Below are 24227 nucleotides of genomic sequence, written 5' to 3' on the forward strand. Positions count from 1 at the left end.
TTAATGCATTAAGCTTTGAAATCCAAATTCCAGATCCAAGGCCAAAATACCACTAAGAGTCATAAATTTTCCAACTTTATGACTTTGCATGCCCATTAAGTGCTTAATACACAAAATCCCAACTTCTTAACACCTTAAATCCTTATAAAGCATGCATGGGGAAAACTAAGCATCAAGACCACATTTTTATGACTCAAGACCCCCCATTAGGTCTGAAAAGACGAATTATTCGATTAAGAGCATGCCATTCTCAATAATCACCATTTTTGGGACCAAAAATGTCGTAAATGAAGAAATGGATAGATCTACAAGATAAGATGATCAAGTTATGATATTTTTACCTCCTGGAGGTTGCTAGCAATGAGAGAATCTCATATGAAGTTGCTTCTAAGCTCCAAAGTCCTTGTACTAACTTCTTCTTCTTCAAGAGCACCACCAAAGCACACAAATGAGCTCAAAATGCACTCTTCTCACTTAGGGTTTACTAGAGGGACATTTTCTTAGATGGAGGCTAATGAAGGAATGAGAAATGAGGTAATAATGATTCTTATATAAGGAACAAACCCTAAAAATTAGGGTTTGAGGTTTCTTTACGTACGCCCTACGTACGTAGTGTACGCTTAGCGTACAAATCGTATGCCCTGCATACTAGGCCTTTGACAAAATCACCAAAATGCCACTATGGTCCATTCTTGCAACTTTCTCAAGCCCAAGGGTAAAAATGCAATATTCTTTTATACCTAGGGTTAAAATTGAAAATACCTCAACATGGGGATGTTACACACTACACAAGATAACAACAACAACATGCATACAAGCCCACGGGTAAAAATGCAATATTCTTTTATACCTAAGGTCCAAGTGGTTAAAGTTTCCAACTTTACCCCTCTATACTCTCCAAGGGATAGATATCCCTATTTCTAGACCTAAAAGGGTAAGCACAAATCTTGGCTTAACCCATTAAGAACTTTCTCTTGAAGACAACTAGATCCCCATTTTCCAGAACGTTTCTAGCATCAAAATACAACATAAAAATCCTTACTTTCTAGATCTTCCATGCATGATTCTAAAACTCAATGTTATTCTAGATCTAAATCATCTAAGGTCCAAAATGACATGGAGATTCATAAAGTTGTAAACTTTATGAGATCTCACCACCCAATAATAAAGGACATGAAGATTAAGGTATAGAAACTTAGATCTGTGCACTTTAAACAAAACAATCTTGGAACTTGGGGACTTACAAGGGTCCAGAAGATGCACAAGAAGATGGTGAGAAGAGTTGCTTGCTGAATCCAGATCCATAACTCACCTCCTTCTTCTTAAATCCCCAAAAATCAACACAAAAGGCTAAGAGATCAAAAATGGAGGTTATGGTTTGCTTAGAGGTTGAGAGAGTTTGATGGAGGCTGGGGTGAGCAACCCTAGCCCTCACATTTCCTTAAGTACACCACAAACCTCAGAAATTAGGGTTTCTCATTAAACAGCTGCCACGCCGTGGCCATAGGCCGCCACGTCATGGCGGCCATTTAAAACCCACGATACAATGACCATTGCCACCTCGCGGGATTCCTTCACCACGACGTGGCACTGCCTAAAATTCAAAAATATAATAAATTATAATACCTCTAAGAATCCGAATGTTACAAGTCATTTTCTTCTTTACTCACTACAACCTCTTTATACGATTGAGGCTCCTAAGTGTTAATGTCTTCTCCAGTTGCTAAAGAAAAAGAAATGGATTCAAGTTCACCTGAATTCACACATCCCACATATATATCAGGTTGTCGAATGACTCCTTGATCTTCTCTTTGCTATAAATTCAGACCCATAATCCTTCCTGGTTTCAGCACCACTGGACGAAGATCCCATAGGTAGCTCTTGGGTTTCATCTTGTCCAGGATATCCACTGCCGCCTTGCTCTTTGTCACTTATCATAACTCTTTCTGGAGTTTGAGTTGCAAACTACGCCTTCTGAAAAGCACCCTGATCTTTGTTCCCTGCTTGACTTGTATCACCTCCTCCCTGGTTACCCATGACAGATTCATCAAAGGTCACATCTCTGCTCATGATAAATTTAGGAGTTCTTCCTTCTTCTGTACACCACAGTCGATAGCCATTTACTCTTGTCATATATCCTAGAAATATGCACTCCATTGCCTTTGGCTCAAGTTTACCATCATTCACATGAGCATATACGGCGCATCCAAATATACGTAAACTATAATAGTCAAAGGATTTCTCGGACCATACTGTTGGGTTTTATGTACTCTAACATTCCTATGGTGCACATACAACCCTAATGATTTGGATCTAAGTTTTCTCTAATTATACATGCAATAAACGTTTTCCAAAGCATGAAGCCTAAACTAGCATGCAAGGTGATAATTGAATCATAAAAACTAATTAGAATATTACAGTGTGTAGTAGCTTGAATAACTTGGCCTCAAGAAAGCTTAGCACCCCAAGTGTGATGCCTGAAATGGAATCACAAAACACCAAGAACAATTAGGATGGATATGGAGAGGTTATGGAGACTAGAAATCGGATTCTACTTCTTGGAATGCAAGGTGTAACCGATTTTAGCTTATGAATACATATATATATATATATATATATATATATATATATATATATATATATATATATATATATATATATATATATATATATATATATATATATATCTGTGTGTGTGTGTGTAGAATATCAAGGGTCATGTGTAACCCTAATCCATACCCATAAGCTTATAATCCACCCATTTGATTTGGATAAATACTTCATGTATTAACCTATAAGCCCATCACAAATCAAACCATGGATCACTAGCCCAACTCATATGTATTAATTTAATTAGTCTCTTTTGATCTATAAATTAATCCTTAAATTATTTCTTGATCAATACTAATTAAAAAATATGATTCCTCAATTAATATATTATACTTATAATATATTAATAAATCATAATTAACCTCTTACTCAAATATCCTTCCTAACATATTGCTTTGATGAATGCAACCCAAATGGACCATGCTACTATCGGGTCAAGTACATACCAATTATAGTTATGGGCTTAGACACCTTTTCCAACAGTCTCTCACTTGGATAAGTCTAAAAACTGTAATTGCCAATGTAACTTAAAATCCGATTAGCAATCGTATCTCTTAAAAATCCGATGTCGAACTCTGACGCGTCCATTAGATAAGTGATCATATAATCCTCTATGCTACAAGATATCGCATGGACAATGACATGGAATAAAGTCATACTTATTGTCCAACAGTTTGTTTCCCGATTTCCGATTTGTTTGACATAGAACTTAATTAAACACATCAATAGAGTTCTGACCGGGCCCGGCACATAAGTCAAAACAAAATCATCGAGGGGCCCAAGATATCGCTTTCAATCCTCTTAGGATAAAAGGAATAGATAAACTTCGACTTATATGCTTGTGCTAACTATTCATTGAATCATACATAATAGCACATTTTATAACATCGAGTTACTGATGCGTTTTCGCACTATTAATGTACAATCAACAAATAATCGCCAACTCATATATCTATGTTTGAAGATTATACGATATTATCGTCTCATAATCACCCGTGATAAATTCCATGAAGTGATATGTGAGTGTGGGTTTAGTCCAATACTCAAATCTTATTTCAAGAGCACTCATGAATGTTTGTAGCAATCTTTTGCTATGTCTAACACCTTAGACAATGATACAAAAACCTATTCATAATAGTCTTCTTTCATAACCTACTTCCAAAGTATGATCGACTGTGGATAGTTTGAATAATCTTATTATTCTGGAAGTCAAAACATGCAAAGTGAAACACAAGAATGATTGAATTCAATATGGTCACATAACTTATGAATATAAATAAAACACCTTTTATTTAATCACCATATTGATTACACATTATTCATTGTATAATGTTTCGATTAATCAACTTTATACATGAATTAAAACAATAGTTATCCCATGCTCCAAGCATGCACACTATGTTTATTTATGGTCCTTACTTTGTGAAATAGATCAATAGAAGACATTTCCAATGAAACTCATTTCACAATTCCAAATTCTTATCGTAAATGTAAGAATACCAAATTCTTGCCATTTGCTAAAATCTATTAGATTCTAAACTTATATGCAATGATCCTCTTATAATGACTATGCACAAAAGTCATAGAGACTTGGCAACAGACATTACAAAGTATTCCAATGGAGAGCAATTCCATGGAAACGAAGTCTCATATTCAAATTACATTCCTTTGAACATCCTTCTTGGATTAAGTTTTCTAATCTTATATAGATTTTATTATTAACTTCCACTTATGGTAACATTTTCATATTCCCATTTTGACTATCACTTCCGAACAAGAGTTACCTCTTCTCAGAGTATGTCAATATGGTCCTTCCAAATTTTACACTTTACTTCCAACTGTCCATGAGCAACCAATCTTTGGTAAACCTCACATTTTCCTCGACAATTGCTTAACCATTTTAGTCATATCTCATTCTAATCCCTTTTCCCTCTTAATGCCCAAGGCATATGGAAAATTAGAACAAATTAATATTATAGCTTATGTAATCGATCCTATATCCGAAGCATATGGAATACGATTCATAATGTCTCACATAAATACATGATACTTTACCAGTCTTTCGCTATAATATTTCCACATATAGAATTTCCTTATGTTGAATCATTTCAACATAACATTCACATATGTCCATGACTAAATTCGATTAAAATCTCAATCTAAGTTTTTTAGATTTGAAATAAAGTTTAACTTCCTCTCCTTTAATTATAGCAAAAACAAACTTTTCAAACTCTGCAACTTCGCGAATTAAAACTTATGTTTTCTATAATTAACATTGTTAACTTGCAACACTTAACGTAATAATTGTGCTCCAACTAGCATAACAATTACATTCTTATTAGCATAACACTTATGCTCCCACTAGCTTTGACATGTACCCAGAAATTAACTGGACTTCTAGAAATCAATACCTATTGACTTTCTTACTAAAGTTCATATTTCTGACACAAGACGCTTCGATAAGACTTTATCTAGGCTTCTCAAACTCGTACACCTTTCCTTAGATAGCTCACATGTGTGTCTAAACAATTTTAGAACTTACAGCAATAAGTTTCAAATGTTTAGACCTTTTGCCATTTCTTACAATTCGAACTATGAAGAGGGATGTCGTAATCATAATCGAATTTGAGAATGCAAATATCACAAATGCTATATCCTTAAAATCTACTTAGTGAAAGCGTTTCCTCACAATCATTTTCATGAATTGGAGAGAAACCTTATGACACTTAGATTTTATGGTGTATGTGTTCCTATCCATGTGAATATTTCATAACCATAATCACAAGACAAGGTTAGTGACAAATCCAAACTCATATGGACTGAACTTGTTGAATCTTAATTTCTTGCCACTTGGCAACACAAGGGCCTACCATTTCTTCCAAGTTGTTATGCAAACAATTGAGAACTCATAGAACTCACATGCATAGTCAACTTTAACTGGAATGGGCACAAAAATAAAAATATGTCAACACGATAGCTTACAAACCTCAAGTCATGGGCTAATGATAAATAATAAGTTTACTCTTGATTAGTTCTTGAAACTTTCAAGATCCTTAAGACTCCCACTGACCTCTTGATATATAAGACTCTCTTTGTTGGTCTCTGTCTTATCCAAGACATCACAACTTATCACTTTCAAATGTGCAAGAGTAAGAAAACATTTTTTCTATTCCACATTTTATGAGTGTGTTATAAATCTTCTTAAGATCATGCCACTCAATGTACAATCTTGGAGTATGACTCTAAGACTTGATATTGGAACGAAGTATGATTCACCTTTTGATTTAACCATTTCAACAGTTCACAATTCCTCTTCTGAGCCATACAAATGCACTAAGGTATCCTTAGAGCATCAATTGTGACATGGTTCCATAATCATAAGGATGATCATAAAATACGATACTAAAGTATTCTCCTTTCCTTTCAGATTGGAGAAACTTTTATCTTTCTGCCTAATTGATTCTTCTTATTCGTTCTGCTATACATTGAAACTTTTTTCAATGATTCAAAACCACACTTAATCTTGTAAGCATAACCATATTTACCAACCTTTTAGTAAATCATAACGAATAGTCTTATTGTTCTTTGTGGTGGGCCTAACCAGTGCACAACAAAGTGTACCCAATCCCTTACTCCTTCACTTGACTCACATATATATGTGAACAAGGAATTAGTCTTAATTTCCCAAAGTCGAAGGTTCTTATTCATCATGCAATACAAGTTGCATGATTCCAAGTTTCTATCCAATTGAAACTTGGGTGATGAGAATCTTTCCTTATTTGGTAAATTTAGACACTACCACAAACGAAAGAATCAAATCCATATCGCTAAAAATAGAAACATACAAACATCAATTTTCACAAATGCCATTGCAAGGAAATATAAATAAGATAAAATTAAATTTCTTTCTTTATTTATAAAACGCGGAAAATCTTGTCCTTACAATGCAAGTACATATGAAAACTATGTCTCTACATATTTTTAAGCAATCTATCATAACTCCTAAGCAGCAGCTCAAAATTCTGAACATCGAACTATGCGATCAAAATCCATCTCTTCGCGATCAGAATCAGCTTATTCTTCTTTCAAGCTTCCTTTCTCTTCTTTGAACCTACAAAACATCAAAATTCAATCTTATCACATCATGTATTAAGAATCTATAAGTAGGAACATAATAGAGCTAGATAGTGAACTTACCTGAAGCAGAGTCATACATTTTGACTTTACCATCTCTTAGATCTATCAGGTAGTTAGCGCAGCTTCACAACCAATGCCCCTTCTCTTGGCAATAGAAACAAACATACTCTTTTGGAATGGTACATGGGACAATCTCAGACTTAGCCTTTCCCTTTCCCTTGGAAAGAGAAATTTTTTCTGGACTTCCAATGTTTCCATTGTCAATGTCCATGGAAGTTTGGGAAGTAGATATTCCTATCAAATTTGCATTACCAGTGCGCCAAATCATTGCTGATTCAACAGCAATTAGCAAATATGTAAGATTGATAAGAGACATGTTGCAGTCTATCATATAGTAATCTTTAATGAACTCACCATATGACTCAGGAAGTGATAGAAGAACCCAGTCAACAACCAACTTCCTCGACACAACGACTCCTAACATTCCCAGCCTGTCAATGTGTGACTTCATCTCCAAGACATACGTATACACAGACCTTCCATCTTGGTGTTTGCTAGCCAGTAAGGGTTGAGTGACCTTGAACTTTTCAAGTCTTTGAACTTGTGGGTTAGGGAGAATTATTGGAGGATGTGGAGGAAGTGAAGTTCCACTACAGCACGAAGAAGGGATTAATCTTTTACCTTGATCGTCTTGTGGAATATCATCTTTATATGGAAAGCTTTTTCCATAAGATTCGGGATGACCATAGTTGTCAGAACTAGACATCTACAAGAGAGAAATTCAAGTTAGTTGATTTAAGTCCTTAATATAACACCCAACATGAAATATTAAGGGTAGGACCCAACACAATATTTTACAATTCGGAAGAGGGATGCTGTAATCCAATTGCAAAATATTTGAAGGTAGGTAAATGATGATTTACCAATTTCCACCATGAAAAACGAAAATGAATTTTAGGTTTGAATTGAATTGAAATTCCTAGATTCTTTGAGATTCATTGAACTTTTCAATGACATGTTTAAATCTCGATTATGCCCTCTCAAGTTTGTGACTGGGATACCGAGGATCACAAACAAGGTGTGAATAACCATGCAAATTAGATTGGTACTCTCGATGTTACATATCACCTAATTAATGTGTCGGTTAACCACACGTGCTCCATTGATCCATGATTAACATCAAGCTACCCTTTGCCACACATTGTCAGTCCCAAGTTAGTGTGCCGGTTAACCACACACGCTCCACTAATGAATTAACAAGGTGCAAAGTGCAATTTCATGGAATAGCACCATTTTCACATTTTTCATAAGTAACTAAGATTAAGAATTTATAAGTGTTTAGTTACTTAGTATTTTCATTATACTTTTAACGGAAGTTTGTGTCTTGTCCTACTCGTTCGGCTAACGACCCTCCACCAGTCAAGGAAGCGGTGGGTGAGAGTGGACACCCATTAAACCACCATTTTATAGACAGTAACCTTATACCCCCTTATAGACCGGCTTCGTGAATGAAGCCTAATAACGGTAAGACTGACCTTTAACTTATACATATATAATATATTAGACTTTTCATTTTATATAGTATAAAGGTGTATTTTAAACTTTTAAAATACTTGATGGTTTAATCTATTAATTAAACTATACTCTTAATTTAATTAAACTTGTACCATGTGATTATGGATTTATTAATTCCTCTTTTAATTAAACACTTTAATCAATTTAATAAAGTCCATAAGGTGTAATTGAACTATTCAAAGCATCTAGGTTATTTAAAAAATTCCAAATTAAAACTATTTAATTAATTTTTAAGTTATGAACCCAAGAGTTGCATCTTTTGAAACCTTTCAATTACTAGATGTTTTAGAATTCAATATTCAAATTAAAACTTTTTAATTAAACCTTTTAAATTCCAAAACTTGAGGGAAAGTTTTGTAACTTGTCAAAACTTTGGAAATTCATAACTTATAGAATTTTATGTTCCATGAATGAGACATTTCCAATTCCAAACTTGTGTACAAGTTATGAAACCTTTCAAGACTCTTTGAATTCTATAACTTACATTAGTTAATGGTTTCATAAATAAAGACTTTTCATATTCCATAACTTGAGGACAAGTTATGGAACTTTTTCAAGAACACAAATAGATCAAATTAACTAATCCAATTATGATATGATGATCATTTACCAATTTGACCTAATTTGATTCATAGTACATGATAACTTCAAATTTTACAAATAACTAGTATATCATAAAAACAAGTAGTTATCTTAGAATTTGATAAACATCATGTTATTGGATGGGGATAGACATTACCATATCATTAAAATCGAATTTTATTAACCAAAACAGTTTGTGGTAATGTTCCTAATCCAAAACAGGGCACAAACTCGAAAATTCTGCCATCAGATGCATCAACTCGCCGAGTCCCATTAAGGGCTCGTCGAGTTCAAAGATGGACTTGGCGAGTTGGCCCTGGCAGAATCCGAAAATGCAATTTTTTTCAGCTTTGAAAATTACACGATTGCATCAATATAATAGAAAACACCCATGGCTCTGATACCACTGTTGGGTTTTATGTACTCTAACATTCCTATGGTGAACATACAACCCTAATGCGTTGGATCTAAGTTTTCTCTAATTATACATGCAATCAACATTTTCCAAAGCATGAAGCCTAAACTAGCATTCAAGGTGATATTTGAATCATAAAAACTAGTTAGAATATTACCTTGTGTAGTAGCTTGAATAACTTGGCCTCAAGAAAGCTTAGCACCCCAAGTGTGATGCCTCAAATGGAATCACAAAACACCAAGAACAATAAGGACGAATATGGAGAGGTTATGGAGACTAGAAATCGGATTCTACTTCTTGGAATGCAAGGTGTAACCGATTTTAGCTTATGAATATATATATATATATATATATATATATATATATATATATATATGTGTGTGTGTGTGTGTGTGTGTGTGTAGAATATCAAGGGTCATGTGTAACCCTAATCCATACCCATAAGCTTATGATCCACCCATTTGATTTGGATAAATACTATGGATTAACCCATAAGCCCATCACAAATCAAACCATGGATCATTAGCCCAAATCATATGTATCAATTTAATTAGTCTCTTTTGATCACTAAATTAATCCTTAAATTAATTCTTGATCAATACTAATTAAATAATATGATTCCTCAATTAATATATTATACTTATAATATATTAATAAATCATAATTAACCTCTTACTCAAATATCCTTCCTAGCATATTGCTTTGATGAATGCAACCCAAATGGACCATGCTACTATTGGGTCAAGCACATACCAATTATAATTATGGGTTTAGACACCTTTTCCAACACATACCTCTTAAGGAGTCTTCAAGTCTGTTGCAGTTGATGGTGATATGTTCACTTGATAACAAGCAGTTTAACATTGCTTCCACCAAGAATTTCTTGGAAAAGTTAGCAAATATTTGTATGCACCTTGCACGTTGCATGAGTGTTTGGTTCATCTGTTCTGCCACTCCATTTTGCTGTGGTGTGTGCTGTATAGTGCGGTGCCTCAATATACCTTCTGCCTTGTAGAAGTTATCAAATTGAGCATTACAGAATTCCAACCCATTGTCAGTCCTCAGAGTCTTGACCAGTTTTCCAGTCCTTTTCTCAACCATGGTCTTCCACTCCTTGAACTTCCCAAACACCTCATCTTTGGTCTTCAGAAAGTACAACCAAACCTTCCTTGAATAATCATCAATAAACGTGACAAAGTATGAGCATCCTCCTTGAGAATTCACTGGTGCAGGACCCTACAGATCTGAGTGAACATACTCCACGATTTCCTTGCTTATGTGTTGACTAGTACCAAACTTCACTTTGAAATGCTTTCCCTTGACACAATCTTCACAAACTTTATCTTTCCAGTAGCCTCTCCACCAAGCAGTCTTTGTTTACTTAGAAATGACATGCTCTTCTCACTTATGTGACCCAACCTACGATGCCACAACTCCATCTTATCATCACCTTCATTCAAGGATTGGGAGATATCCACCGTTCCCATATCTGTACTGCCTTCTAGGATATAGATCCCTCCACAATTCATCTTTCATTTCATTAAAACAAGAGAAACTTTGGTCACTTTGATCCAGTCACCTTCACCAGCGTACCTCATCCCATTCTTAGCCAATGTGCCAAGAGAAATTAAATTCTTCTGAAGTTCTGGAACGTACTAGAAATCTAACTTCCTAACCATGCCATCGTGCATATTGATCTGCACCATGCCACAACCTTTGATACTGCTCACCCAATCATCACCCTTCTTGACTGTGCCATCCCACTCTTTGAAAGAGTCAAACCAGTAACGATTATACGTCATGTGATAGGATGCTATAGAATCCAAGACCCAAGCATCAACAAAACTTGATGTACTAACAGTCAATACATCACCATCGTCCCTTTCATCAGAACTTTACTAACAAACAATTTCACTTGAAGTGTCCCTTCTCCTTACAGTTATAACATTTTGCATTCGATGAACCTTTAGACTTTGATTTTGAACGTGATCTCCCTTTGTTTCCCCCTTCCTCTCTTCTGTCCTTTCTCTCCATGCGAACAAATTGGAACTGGACACCTCCTCTCCAATTGAAACTTTTCTTTTCAGTTCCTTGGATATCAGAGAGTCCTTCACATCATTTACAGTGATCGTTGTCCTACCATAGAGCATGGTATCAACGAAATTCTCATATGAGTTCGGAAGAGAACATAAGAGAATGAGAACCTGATCTTCATCTTCAATCTTCACATCAACCCCTTGTAGATCCAAGATGATGCGATTGAAGTTATCCAGATGATTTTTCACTTGGGTACTTTCAGAAATTCTGAGAGTGTACAACCTTTGCTTCAGATAAAAACTGTTCGTCAGTGAGTTGTTTTGGTAATTGTCACAAAGTTTATCCCAGAGCCCAAAAGCAGTTGTTTGATCTACGACCTCCCTCGGTACTTCATCTGTCAAGCTCAATAGAATGACACTATGTGCCTTCGTCGGAATGTCCACCTTCTTTTCACCTGCCATGTCTTTAGGCAGTGTTGCCTCTCCTTCCAGTACCGCTGCACATTCTTGTTGGATCAGAAGAGTATTCATCTCCACCTTCTACAATGTGAAGTCATTTGAACCATTGAATTTCTCCAAATCAAACTTCTGAGTTGACATCTTCAATCACAAGAATACAAACTGCAGCTCTGATACCACTTGTTAGGGAGTAAAGTGGATAACTAGCAAAACTATAAGCACACAAGACACAATATTTATGTGGTTTAGTCAAGGTGACCCACTTCCACAGGTAGGAGGGGAGTCTTCTTTTATTTCAGTGCTCTCAAACAGAGGTGACAAGTACAATTACACAGAGACTCGACTATCACTCTAGAATTCAAGATACAAAATGACCTAGCATGCATCCCTATTTATACTTGAGGGATCAGACCTAAAACCCTAATAGTCCAAACCTATTGGCATATAGGCCCATGAAAGGTGTCAACCAATCACAATCCACCTTGTAACATCTTCTAGAACATTCTTCCATGTCATACAACCCATGGGCATCAGCAATACACATGATGGAGCACCTTGTGCCATAGTGGAGCATCATCATGTACAAGTGGCACATCATGAACACTAATGAACCAACATCCATAATGGTGGCACAACATGGTGTAATCCTTGAGCAATACCAACTTCTGAGCATCCTTGAACGATCTTGAGCACCCTAGAGGACTTCATAGCATACTTGACTCATCATGGACCAAGATGGTCCATATTATGCCATGATGGCGCAACAAGTGTATGGATGGCGCAAGTGGCTTCAAGTGTGGCACAAGAACATCAAGATTTAAGCAACACCACCACCATGGCGCAACAGGAAGATGCATGGCGCAACAAGGTCATGCATGGCGCAAGAGTATACCTCATGGCACAAGAGGAGTACCCCATGGCACAAGAGGGCTCCTCATGACGCAAGAAGGAGCATTACGACGCAAGAAGGAATGCCATGGCGCAACGTCATCCTTCTTGGCCTACCCTTTTAACATATGGCGCAACAAGGTCCCCTTGTTGCTCCATATCACTCCCAAGTCCTCCAAACCTCTTCCAGGTGCTCCAAACCCCCTTTTGCATGATCCGTTCATTTGACACTTGATCCGTTCATTTGTCAGACGATCCGTTCCTTTCTCAGATGATCCGTTCCTTTGTCACGTGCTCCATGAACTCCAAGTACTCCATTGAGTTCCAAGTGCTCAAAATGCTCTATAAACATGATCCATATATATATATATATATATATATATATATATATATATATATATATATATATATATATCCCTATTCTAATAAATTAATAACTTTATTCTCCTATAGACAAGTGTCACAATATTAGAAATCTTCATTAATATTATATGCCACCTATGATGCCACATGTCAACCTAATAACTCTTCATTTCAAATTTTAAATTGATTCTTAATTTTAAATTTCACACTCTAATTACATTAAATTAATAAAATTAATATAAAAAATAAAATAAAATTAATATATATTATAAGATGATATAATTTCATGTGTTTATTTAAATCAACGATTATAATTTTATATAACTAAAAAAATATCTCTTAATTAATAATTTATTTAAAATAATTTATTTGAAATAATTGATTAATAATTATAAGTTTTTAGTATGAAAGTTCAATTAATTTTATAACCGTGATTCTCACGTGTTATATATATATATATATATATATATATATATATATATATATATATATATATATATATAAAAGATCTAACATATATTTATCAATATTTTAGTTAAAAGTGCGTAAAACGCGGAATAGGGACTAAAGTAATTATTCAAGATATATGAATTTAAGGAAAAAAAATACATTTACCTAGACATCTACATATTAGCGATACAGGAACTAAAGTAATTACTCAAGATATATGAATTGAATGAAAAAAATACAGTTATTAGATAACATAAAAACAATTTGTTAAAGTAATTCGAACACCATCAATAACTACGACGAAATAAGTTTTGATGACTTAAAACATATTTTGTGAAATTTTTTCCCCTTGGTGATCATATTTTTCATCATTGCTCTCTTCTTTAAAATATATTGACATATTGTTCAAGGACAGAAAAGCATCTTAAGTATTTAGAACAAATTTTTTTTTTTTTGCTAGAATATAAAGAGTTAGCCTTTTAATTCATTTCATGAACTAGCAATCTCAAATTCAACGACCTATTACCGGGCAATTTGGCATAAAGTACTTCACGATTTGGCAATCTCATATCATGATTTCGTCGTGAAATATTTTTTTATTGAAAAACGTTATATATATATATATATATATATATATATATATATATATATATATATATATATATATATATATATATAGGTTCAATTGAGAAAATAAAAAAGGTTGAGAATGGGGGAATCATTTTCAGCCACTCATTTAATTAGCCTCTAAACATAAATGACACGGTGGCAAACTTGTAAATATGATATAATAGCCTTCAATCACAAATACGTAACTGTAGAGAATTAGATAGCAGTTGAAATTCATTCGTTTTTTGCTCTTTCAATCCAACCTTCAATTATGCTTGAATACAAACATATCTTCAACATCTACGATTAATTATACTCCCAGCATCATTAGAACAACATCATCGATAATCAACAAAAAATTCAATTCGTATCATTCATTCAACATCGTTCATCAAATAAAACATCGAAATTAAGGTTAGAAAAAGATCAAATCATTTTTTGTTTGAAAATTTTCATATATTTCTCTACCAATCTACTATTTTGTAAGATTTAAATAGTCAAAGTATCATATTTATCACATTTTTAAAAAAGTTAACTTGTATGCACTCCAACTGTTTGATGAAATGCATAAACTAAATTACTACGTTATATTCACATATGAATATGTTTTCTCACCTGAATCAATATGTGATTATTAAAACACAAAACAAATATGCAAGTCTATATGTTATTCATATGTGAATAACATATAAAAATTATATATATTTCTGAAAACACCTTGTAATATTCTTATATGAATATACTGTGCAATATTCACATATGGATATACCAACTATTATTCATAAGTGAATATACGATCTAATATTCACAAGTGAATATACTATGTACTATTCTCATGTGATATACCATGTAATACTATATAATATTCACATATGAAAATATCATCTAATATTCATAAGTGAATATACCATCTAACATTCACAAGTGAATATACTATGTAATATTCACAAGTGAATGCATCGTCTAATATTTAAATATGAATATACTATGTTTAGTATATATGCTATATCCATATATGAATGATACTTAAATTGTAAAAAAAATTAATCATAGTTTTTATTCATAAGTGAATAACGAATGTACTGTAGTAAAAACCTGATTCATTTTTATTCACTTATGAATAACGATAGCTGAAAATATAAAAAAAATAAATTTTTTATTTTATCTTAAAACTATATCAATATGGATGTCTATTTGTAGAGAATAAAAAATTTATGAATTTTGGTATATTTAAAATCATTTTTCGATAAAAATAGCTTCTTAAAAATTGAAAAAAAAAACGAAAAAACTATGTTTTTCTATATATATTAAGGAAACATGTTTTGTTGGAAAACACATGTGCATTCCTTTCCCATTTCCGCCGGTACGTTGGAGGCTTTTGCGGCAAAAATAAATGATAGGCTGAGAATGATTCCCTCATACTCAACCTTTTTTTTTTCTCAATTGAACCCTCCTCTCTCTCTATATATATATATATATATATATATATATATATATATATATATATATATATATATATATATATATATATATAATGAAAATGGGTGGTTATTTTATATTAAAAAGTTTATTCATAGGTAATAGTTATCACTAATGACTGACTATACATATCTTAAATAATTGAAGCAGGGAAGTAAAGATAACAAATCATTATGTATGAGGTCCTAAACCTATTTTTTATGGATATGAGTTATACAACAATGATTTACGGGTTGGATATAGTGAAAGTTGGTGTAGACCCGGATGATCTTAAATGAACGAAGAAAGAAAAATGAGTCAATAAAGAGAACATGCATGAACAAGAAGCAAATTAAGATGAACTATAAAGGGCGGACATGGTGAGAATGGTTGTTAGATGGTGGTATATTCAGGGGCGGTTTTAGTAGGTGTTTCGGTGTGGCACCGACAACACCTATTTTTTCTGTCCACGGTGAAAAAAAATTCGATTTTTCGATTTTTTTACCTATTTTTCCTGCATCGGCAATACCTATTTCAACTTCGACAACATCTACTATGTATTCCTGCGTCTGGCATGACATATTAGTTTTCAATGGTTTGTTGACTTGTTACCATTTAAAAAAAAACTCTGTTATTTTTATTGTTTTTGTTTTATCGAAGTTGCTACATTATATAAATTTTATTATGTACCATGTTGTTCTGTTTATGATCCAAATCTTTTTCTATACGAACTCAATATTATCCAAATTTCGCTTTATGATCCATATTTTAATGAACATGAGAATATTACTCTCCATATATACCATACCAAATACGTAGGAGAGAAGATCTATAAATAATAAAATTAATTACATATACACCCGTATACCAATGGAGATATACAACTGACTACTAATAGAATAACACATGTACAAATATAAATACGAATAATAAATCTGTCTAATAGCAAAAATAAACCATGATCCAACTCTTGTTGTTATCCAACTTATTATTTCATTTAACGTATGTTATGTGTCTTTTTACCAGGATTTTAAATTGAAAACTGATTTTCTTTTCAAAAGATATCGTGATGCTATGTCATCCATTGAGTATTATGTAGAAAGGGAAGATGGAGGAATGTAGTATGTTGGTGAAGAGACCCTATATGCATGTAAACAAAGATCATCTATCAAAGGTTTCTTTTACAACTCCTAACAAGCCAATACCACTAAATTCAATTTGATTTTTCGATTTCTTGTAGCTTATAAACCCAAATTGTCAAATTAAAGATTTCTATATTGTTCTTTGCTTTTGCGATTTCTTGTAGCTTGTGAACGATATTGGCATATTGCTTTTCTCTATTGGCCAATTGAAGACTTTCAACCAGTACTTTTAAATTCGATCTGAATGGGAAATTTCTGCAGGGTTATCCCCATCAACATCTCTTTTGACATTGTGCAAACGTGAAATGAAGTTTGGCCTAAGGAAGTTTAATATGGAAGAGACCAAAATTAATATGATTATAGCAACATACTTTCATTTATTTGTGTATTGTAGCATCTTAGTTACAAAACTTTCTATCATATCATTTAAGTTTGATAAAAAAAAAATAAAAAAAAATAAAAAAAAAGTTATAAGACATTGCCCTTTTTTTAAAAAAAACTACCAAATTATAACAGTTTGCTTTTAATTCTTTGTTATTACTAAGTTGTAATTTAACAAATATACCTAATTATAGCGATTACTGTGTCAACTCCATGAACACAAATTTTTATCTTCCTTTCTGAATTTTGTAATGTATAAAATCAAATTTTAATTGACTTCTGAGTAATCAGTTGCTTCTTCATAATTCGATCCAAATGGAAAAACAAACATATCAAATAAAAGGTACTCTAATCAATAATCATGGGTTGTTCTTTTTTACTCTATCAGATAACATAAATTATTTTATCCAATTATATTTTATTGATTTTTTAATAGCTTTTTATTTTTTTAATTTCGTTCTACCATATATTACATTATTGGCATTAAATGTTATAAAAACTATACCCAACATTGAGATCGTATTTAATACATTAGCATTTTATGAGATTTAGTAGGAAAACGTGAAAAACCATTGCAAATGAAAAGATAAACATTTAAACCGGAAGCCTTAAATATTTCATATTAAATCACAATTTTATAAGAAACCCAAAATTTGGGAAAAATGAAGCTAGAAAATTTTTGTTGTTGTCTCCCGGGGTTAGGACGGTCAATTTGATGCATAGTTTCAAATAAAAAAGATACCAAAACCGGATCAACTTATTTTTAAATTAACCAAAGTTTGACAAATACATATTCTATGTGTTGGGTTGATTAATTTCTTCCATCACCATTCACTCATAGGAATAGTAAAATCAACCAAGCATCGAATCCAAATGATTCCAACAGAATTGAATCTCATCCATTTGACAACCAAACACACTACATGATGAAATCTAACTCCATCCCGTTGGAACCACTAACCAAACACACCCCAAAAGATTTTGATCGTTGTGATGAATGGCGATAGATAATCCACATGCTATGTTCCCATGTCAAACGACGTTGCTTTGAAAGTAGATGTGCACAAAAAACCAGTTTGAAAACCGAAACCATCCGATTTAAGAATTGAATTGAAGTTGAACCGACGGTTTATACTGGTTTGAGGATTTTACTATTGGAATCAATTTGCGTGAAGCCGATTTTCAAATCTATAAATTGTTTCCATCGATTATATCTTTAATTTGTTGTAATACAGGGTTCTAGAGGTTTCCTAAGGGTGCACAGTGTCGCTTCATGATGCTCAAGAAACGGCTTCGGGTAGGGGTAATCCTATTGGGGAACACGAGGTCGTGGTCTAGAAAAGAAGAGAGAAGATTTCGCGTAAAGCTTCCTGAGCTTCCGATCATGCTTGTCTTCTTCATTTTGTACATTGTCATTTATTTGCAAAAGTTGATGTGGGTCATGGGACATGAACAAATAATTATATTTATGTTAATTTATTATTGAATAACTATTAATTTTTAATAGTTAACATATTTGTTAAAATTATAAATAAGTTGTTGACGAGGCAATGAAGATCATTTTTGGAAAAAAGTTGATATTGCACTGATATAAAGATGATTTTAAAAACTAATTTGACTCATTTGAAAGGCCTACGTTGGTGTGAATTGTATAATAATAAAAACTAAGAGACATTTACAAATATAGTCAAATATCGACTTTTTAAAAAATAGCAAAAGGTTAACATCTTTCAAAAAATATCTACTCATTTCATAGACGATTACCGCTAGCTATGAAATTTGCCTCTCCAGTTGCGATTTCATACCTTCCGACGGCGAACTCATGTAAAAGGATGCGATTTCTGCGCAATAAAAACCAATTTTATTTTTTTATTTTTTTATTTTTAGATCGTAGATAGCTAAAAGCCACCTGTGACTTCCTCTTATGTGACCTGCGATTTCCTTTCGCTTTTAGTAATAGAATATTAACTTTTTTTTATAATCCCAATAAAATCTTGTAAGTTTGACTATGATTTCGTGCAATTTTCACTAATTTATATATAAAATATTCTATAAAAAAAAATTAGTCTCCTATTTTTGTAGCTCCAGGTGTTTGAAGGTGAGCGTACTCGGTTTGCTGTGGGAAAGAATTAATACATATAACAATAACATTCTAAAAAATATAAAGAAAAAATTGATACATATAACAATAACATTCTAACAAATGTGACGCGAAAAATTAATACATATGACAATAACAATCTAATGTTTATAGAACATTTTTTATATATAGACTAGTGAAATTGTACGAAATCATAGTCAAAGACGTAGTAAAAAATATACAAAATCATAGTCGACTTACAAGCTTTTATTGAGATTATAAAAAAATATTACTAAAATGAAAGGGAAATCACAAGTCACATCAGAGGAAATCGCAAATCGCCGGTGGCTTTTAGCCATTTGCAATGTAAAAAAACTCATGATTTGTAGCGCCTAAATTGCATCCTTACACACGAGATCACACTCGGAAAGTCTGAAATTGCAGTTGCATGGTATGAAATTGCAGCTGGAGAGGCCGATTTCGATGATAATCGTCTGTGAAATTAGTGGTTATTTTTCGAAAAACGACAATCTTTTCTATTTTTTGAAAAGTCATTAAGGTATTTGGTATATCTGTAAATTTCTCTAAAACTAAACTCTCGACAATTGCATAATCACCCGGACAACCCTCACCTTTACACAATTCGTATTTGATCACCTTAGTTGAAAAGAGTACTTGGAAGATAACACTCCATAGAACCAAAAAGGTCAATCAATCGTCAATGGTCAATGGGAATAGTCAGATTTTGCAACCAAATGGTGGAATCACTAGAGCTACAAAAGTGAAGCTCCCATTTGTTATTAACTCTAGAGCTTTAGTGCTTGTATTAGGTATTTATAAAAGTAGAATAAAAATCCCAAGAAAGTGCTAGTTCACCAAATCAAGGATTACCAGAAATTCGGACAACATTTTGTGGAACCCTATTTTCTTTTACTCCTTGCGAGACTAAATGAAAAGTCAGGAAAAGAGAACCAATCAAATATATGTGAGATTTTCAAATATCAGTATCATCAAAGTATGTTGATATGAATTATAATTCTTACAATATATCTCGTGAATTTGATATTGTATGATAAACAATGTATTACAAAAAATACATCATGATTATTGCATGATACATCCTCCAGAATCTTGTCCTCTTCGAACATTCCCATAAGCTGATAATTCAAGAAGATCCATATCACGCCCTACAATTTTTTTTCATCAAAAATAATGTCAATTTCAATCTTTTACCTTTTCTTTTAGTGGTAAATGATTAAGCAAACTATAGCGGTTAACATTGCACCTGAAACCCGACAGTAAGAGCTTTTTTGAATAAGATCCGCTCTAGACATCTCGGTACGGTTCCCCTTGGATCGATTAACCGTTGCCTACAAACACAACATTAATTAATACTGTGTTTGGCAGACCAGCTGAAAAGTCAGCTTTTACCTGAAAAGCTACTTTTTAGCTGAAAAACTAGCTTTTGCGTGATTAGCTAGCTGGTAGCTGATAAAGTAATAGTGTTTGATAAAAACTAGCTAATAAGCGCCAAACACAGTTTAACGGTTGTTTGATAGTTGTTGATTGAGTCAGACACAACCTCTTATCAGACCTAGTAAAAGGCATATCAGAGGCTTCTTTTAACTGTGATATCAAACAGTCTGAATCTGACCGAAGCATACTCAACCTCTTACTAGACCCGGTAAGAGGCATATCAAACAGCCCCTAACTGTTTAAATTATAAGTGATAATGATTTTTTGTTACCTGTAAAACTTGACAATTTTCCAGTGTGCTTTTGCCACCCTGAAAGGTCGTTTTCAAACAAAAACACATGTGAGATTATCTCAAAAGCTTTAAAAAGATAGGTAAATTAGATAACTCTTTGTGAAACCCATAAAAAATACAGTAAATAATTAGATTTGTTTATTCTCATTAAAATTATACCGAGTCTTTTAGTGTTAATTAATTAAGATGACTTGTGTTGTTATTTAATAGCTTGAAGGATTGAAGTGAATTGCATTGTTTATCAATTGATGACTTGTTTTTTATTGAGTTGGTAATTCATAATTGGAGGTTAAGTTGAAATTTTTATTGATATGAATAGGGTCTTTGACCAAAAATTTAAACCCTAAAATTTCAAAGGTTGTTTGGGGGGGATTCAAACTTAAGGTTTTTAAGGAGGAACTAATTATGAAGATTGAGTATAATATTTTGGAAATCATTCATTGTTCTGTTAAGCTATTTTGACTTTTTGAAGCTATGAACTTTGACTTTTTGAGTTTTGAAGGTAATTATGAAGATTGAGTATAATATTTTGAAACATATCAAGTTTTTTTTATTAATTTTGACCTACATTTTCATCTGTGGGAAGGGGTGTTAAACAAACATACTCCAAGAGACAAAGAAAAGGTTGACTAAACTTCAGTTCAAATTTACTATACAGATTCGCATTGTCAAACAAATTGTATTAGGTCATACAAGAATTGAAAAAAGCAGCAGACGCTGTTAACAACGTGAAAAATTTAGACTTTGAAATTCACAGAGAGATTATCATATTATAAGAAATGAAAGCGTGAATTATTATCAATTTGAAGCAAATCATTTTAATTCATGATTTCACACAATAATTAGAGTAATTAATTACCTTAGAGTAAGGAAGAATGTGGTCGTAATCATGGCAGAGACAACCAGGACAACCAACGAGCTTACGAAAAATAGTGTTGCCAAGAGGGTCTCGACGCCATCGATCTGGATCCCTTCCTTTGACTTTCTCGGCTTTCTCCCAGCATTGCTGCTTTACACTGTAGGGAAAACTCCTAGGGTTTGAGAATTTGTCTTGTGGAGAGATAGTTAGGTCATGGAGGTAAGTAAGGTCGTCGTCTCCGGTGACAAATTGCGCGTCTATGATAGAGGCGGAAGGAGGGGAACCAGAACTGCTGGATGACGTTGTTGGTGCCGGTCCGGATGAGGTGGTGGGGGAACGGTGGTTTCTCGTCGGAGACGATGAGTAACTCCTACGTTTACCCTTGTTTCTTGAATTCATCTTCTTTGCGTGGTAGTTTCGTGCCCTAGTCTATGGCTACTGGTAGTGTGGCGGTGTACATTTTTAATACATTTAAAAATTCTGGCTTTAGTCAATTTACGAAATTATGACCCACGGGAATGGGTGTGATATATTTTTTTATGTAAATGATTAAATTTTGGATAACATGTAATTTTTTTGGAAACGGCAAACTATATTATAACCACGGCTAAGAAAGAAACTCATCCAGTCAACAGAAAACCGGCAATAACACCAATCAACCCAATTACAATTTCACAACCGCCCTGAATATTTAACCTAATTAAAAATTAAAGAAATCACCTTGCCCACCACCTTATGCGGATAGGAGCACCTTTTGTTGAACAATTTTTCGTTTCGTGCCTTCCATATGCACCAAAACAACCCGTATAAGATGGCGATGAAGATTTTTCGTTTTTTTGGATAATTGCCCCAATTCGCTGCAAACGTAATAACCTCACTGGTGGATTCAAAAACTTGAAACAGTATATGACACCACCTTAAAATTTGAGATAGCACCTCTTGAACAAACGCACAACCTGCAAAAATATGCTTTGAATCTTCAGGCCTCACATCACACCACAAGCAACCCATATTCTGAATGCTCACTCCTCTTTGAGCAAGAGCCACAGCAGTGGGTATCCTTTCGATGCAGGCTCTCCATATGAAACCGATAACCTTCAAAGGAACGAGTTGCAACCAAATTGTGACATTCAACATTGATAATTAATCTGGTGAAAAATTTATTAATAAAATGAGTGATATAGTTTCAATGTAAATGTTTAAATTTTGGATAATATAGTTAATCTGGTGAAAATTATTTGGTTGGAGGCAGTGGTGACACACTCCCTCATAAAACCGCAGTGTCACGTATGTGACACATCAATAATTAGGTTATGGGGTATGGGGGTGTTTCTGCACGTAAACATCTATGTGGAGGGGATGTTCACGCGTGAACACCACACTTAATAGGTGTAAATGTGGTGAGGATTAAAACTGGTCACGAGTTCTCACAACCAATGAAAAAGATTTCTCCCGAATCACTCATTAACTTCTCTCTATCTCTATTTTCCTTTTCTCTTTCTCTCTTGTTCACTAGTTGTTCATCAGTGAACACCATCCCAAACACTAGTGAATGTAATGTGGAATCAATTATACGCGTCAACATACCCCATAGCCTTACCACAAAAGTGAGGTTTCATGCCACATCCAAGGAGTGGTGCCACATTCAATTTTTTTTTGAATAATTAAAATTTTTATTTTTAATCAAAAACAAAATGTTTCATTAATTTAAAAAAAAAACATTACATTGCGTCACTTAAAAAAATCACATTAAAAAAACCTAGAAACTTAGGAAAAAAAATAGAAAATAAAATAAATAAATAAATAAACCCAAACGAACTACATGAAATCGTCCTCTGAGAACTCATCTTTCAGGTCATCTAAGGGATGTTTTTATAATTTTTCTAGAGAGGAAATGTAGTAGAAAAATAAAAAAAAATTGTAAATGTTTGAGAGGTTTAAATAAAAATGTTTAAAGGTTAAAAAGGAAAAAAAAAGCATTTTTTTTTAAATCCGACCGTTCAACAGCCAATTGGAATGAAAATCGGAAAAGAAGAGCGCTCCCTTGGGGTACCGTAGTGCGGCCTCCACCACACCCAAACCGTAGTGGAGGGGCGGTGTTTGCGATGATGTGGCATGGATGGTGCGGCCTCTACCGTAACCACTCTCCTTGGTCTTATATAAATTACACGAGCAATTCAATTAAACAATTAGAAATTAATCAATGTGATTTTTTAAAACAATGTTTAGTCCAATAATTTTCTAGAATTTTTACAAAAAAAAATAAAAAAATCGTTTTCCAAAATTACAAAAACTTAAATTTTTTTAAAAAACCGACAATTATTGTTCTCCGTGTTTCACTAATTCTAAATTTTTTGCTAAAACATAAAAATGGAAAACTGTTTTTCGTAAATTAAAGTGTTTCGTGTTGTACGA

At 33.3% G+C, this 24227-nt stretch overlaps 1 protein-coding gene across 1 annotated transcript; it reads right to left on the bottom strand.

Annotated features, from left to right (window-relative positions):
* Positions 1-20158: 20158 nt before the first annotated feature.
* LOC145108204 (HNH endonuclease) lies at positions 20159-22287 on the bottom strand. Its single transcript, XM_079045214.1, has 4 exons — positions 21813-22287; positions 20933-20971; positions 20471-20555; positions 20159-20372 (listed from the first exon to the last, which is right to left on the bottom strand). The coding sequence occupies exons 1-4, from the start codon at positions 22209-22211 to the stop codon at positions 20290-20292; spliced, it is 606 nt and encodes a 201-aa protein (XP_078901340.1). The 5' UTR covers positions 22212-22287; the 3' UTR covers positions 20159-20289.
* Positions 22288-24227: the final 1940 nt, after the last annotated feature.

Source organism: Lactuca virosa, chromosome 4 (genome assembly GCF_052849685.1).
Source record: "Lactuca virosa cultivar CGN04683 chromosome 4, Lactuca_virosa_CGN04683_v6, whole genome shotgun sequence".
Classification (NCBI taxonomy): Eukaryota; Viridiplantae; Streptophyta; class Magnoliopsida; order Asterales; family Asteraceae; genus Lactuca; species Lactuca virosa.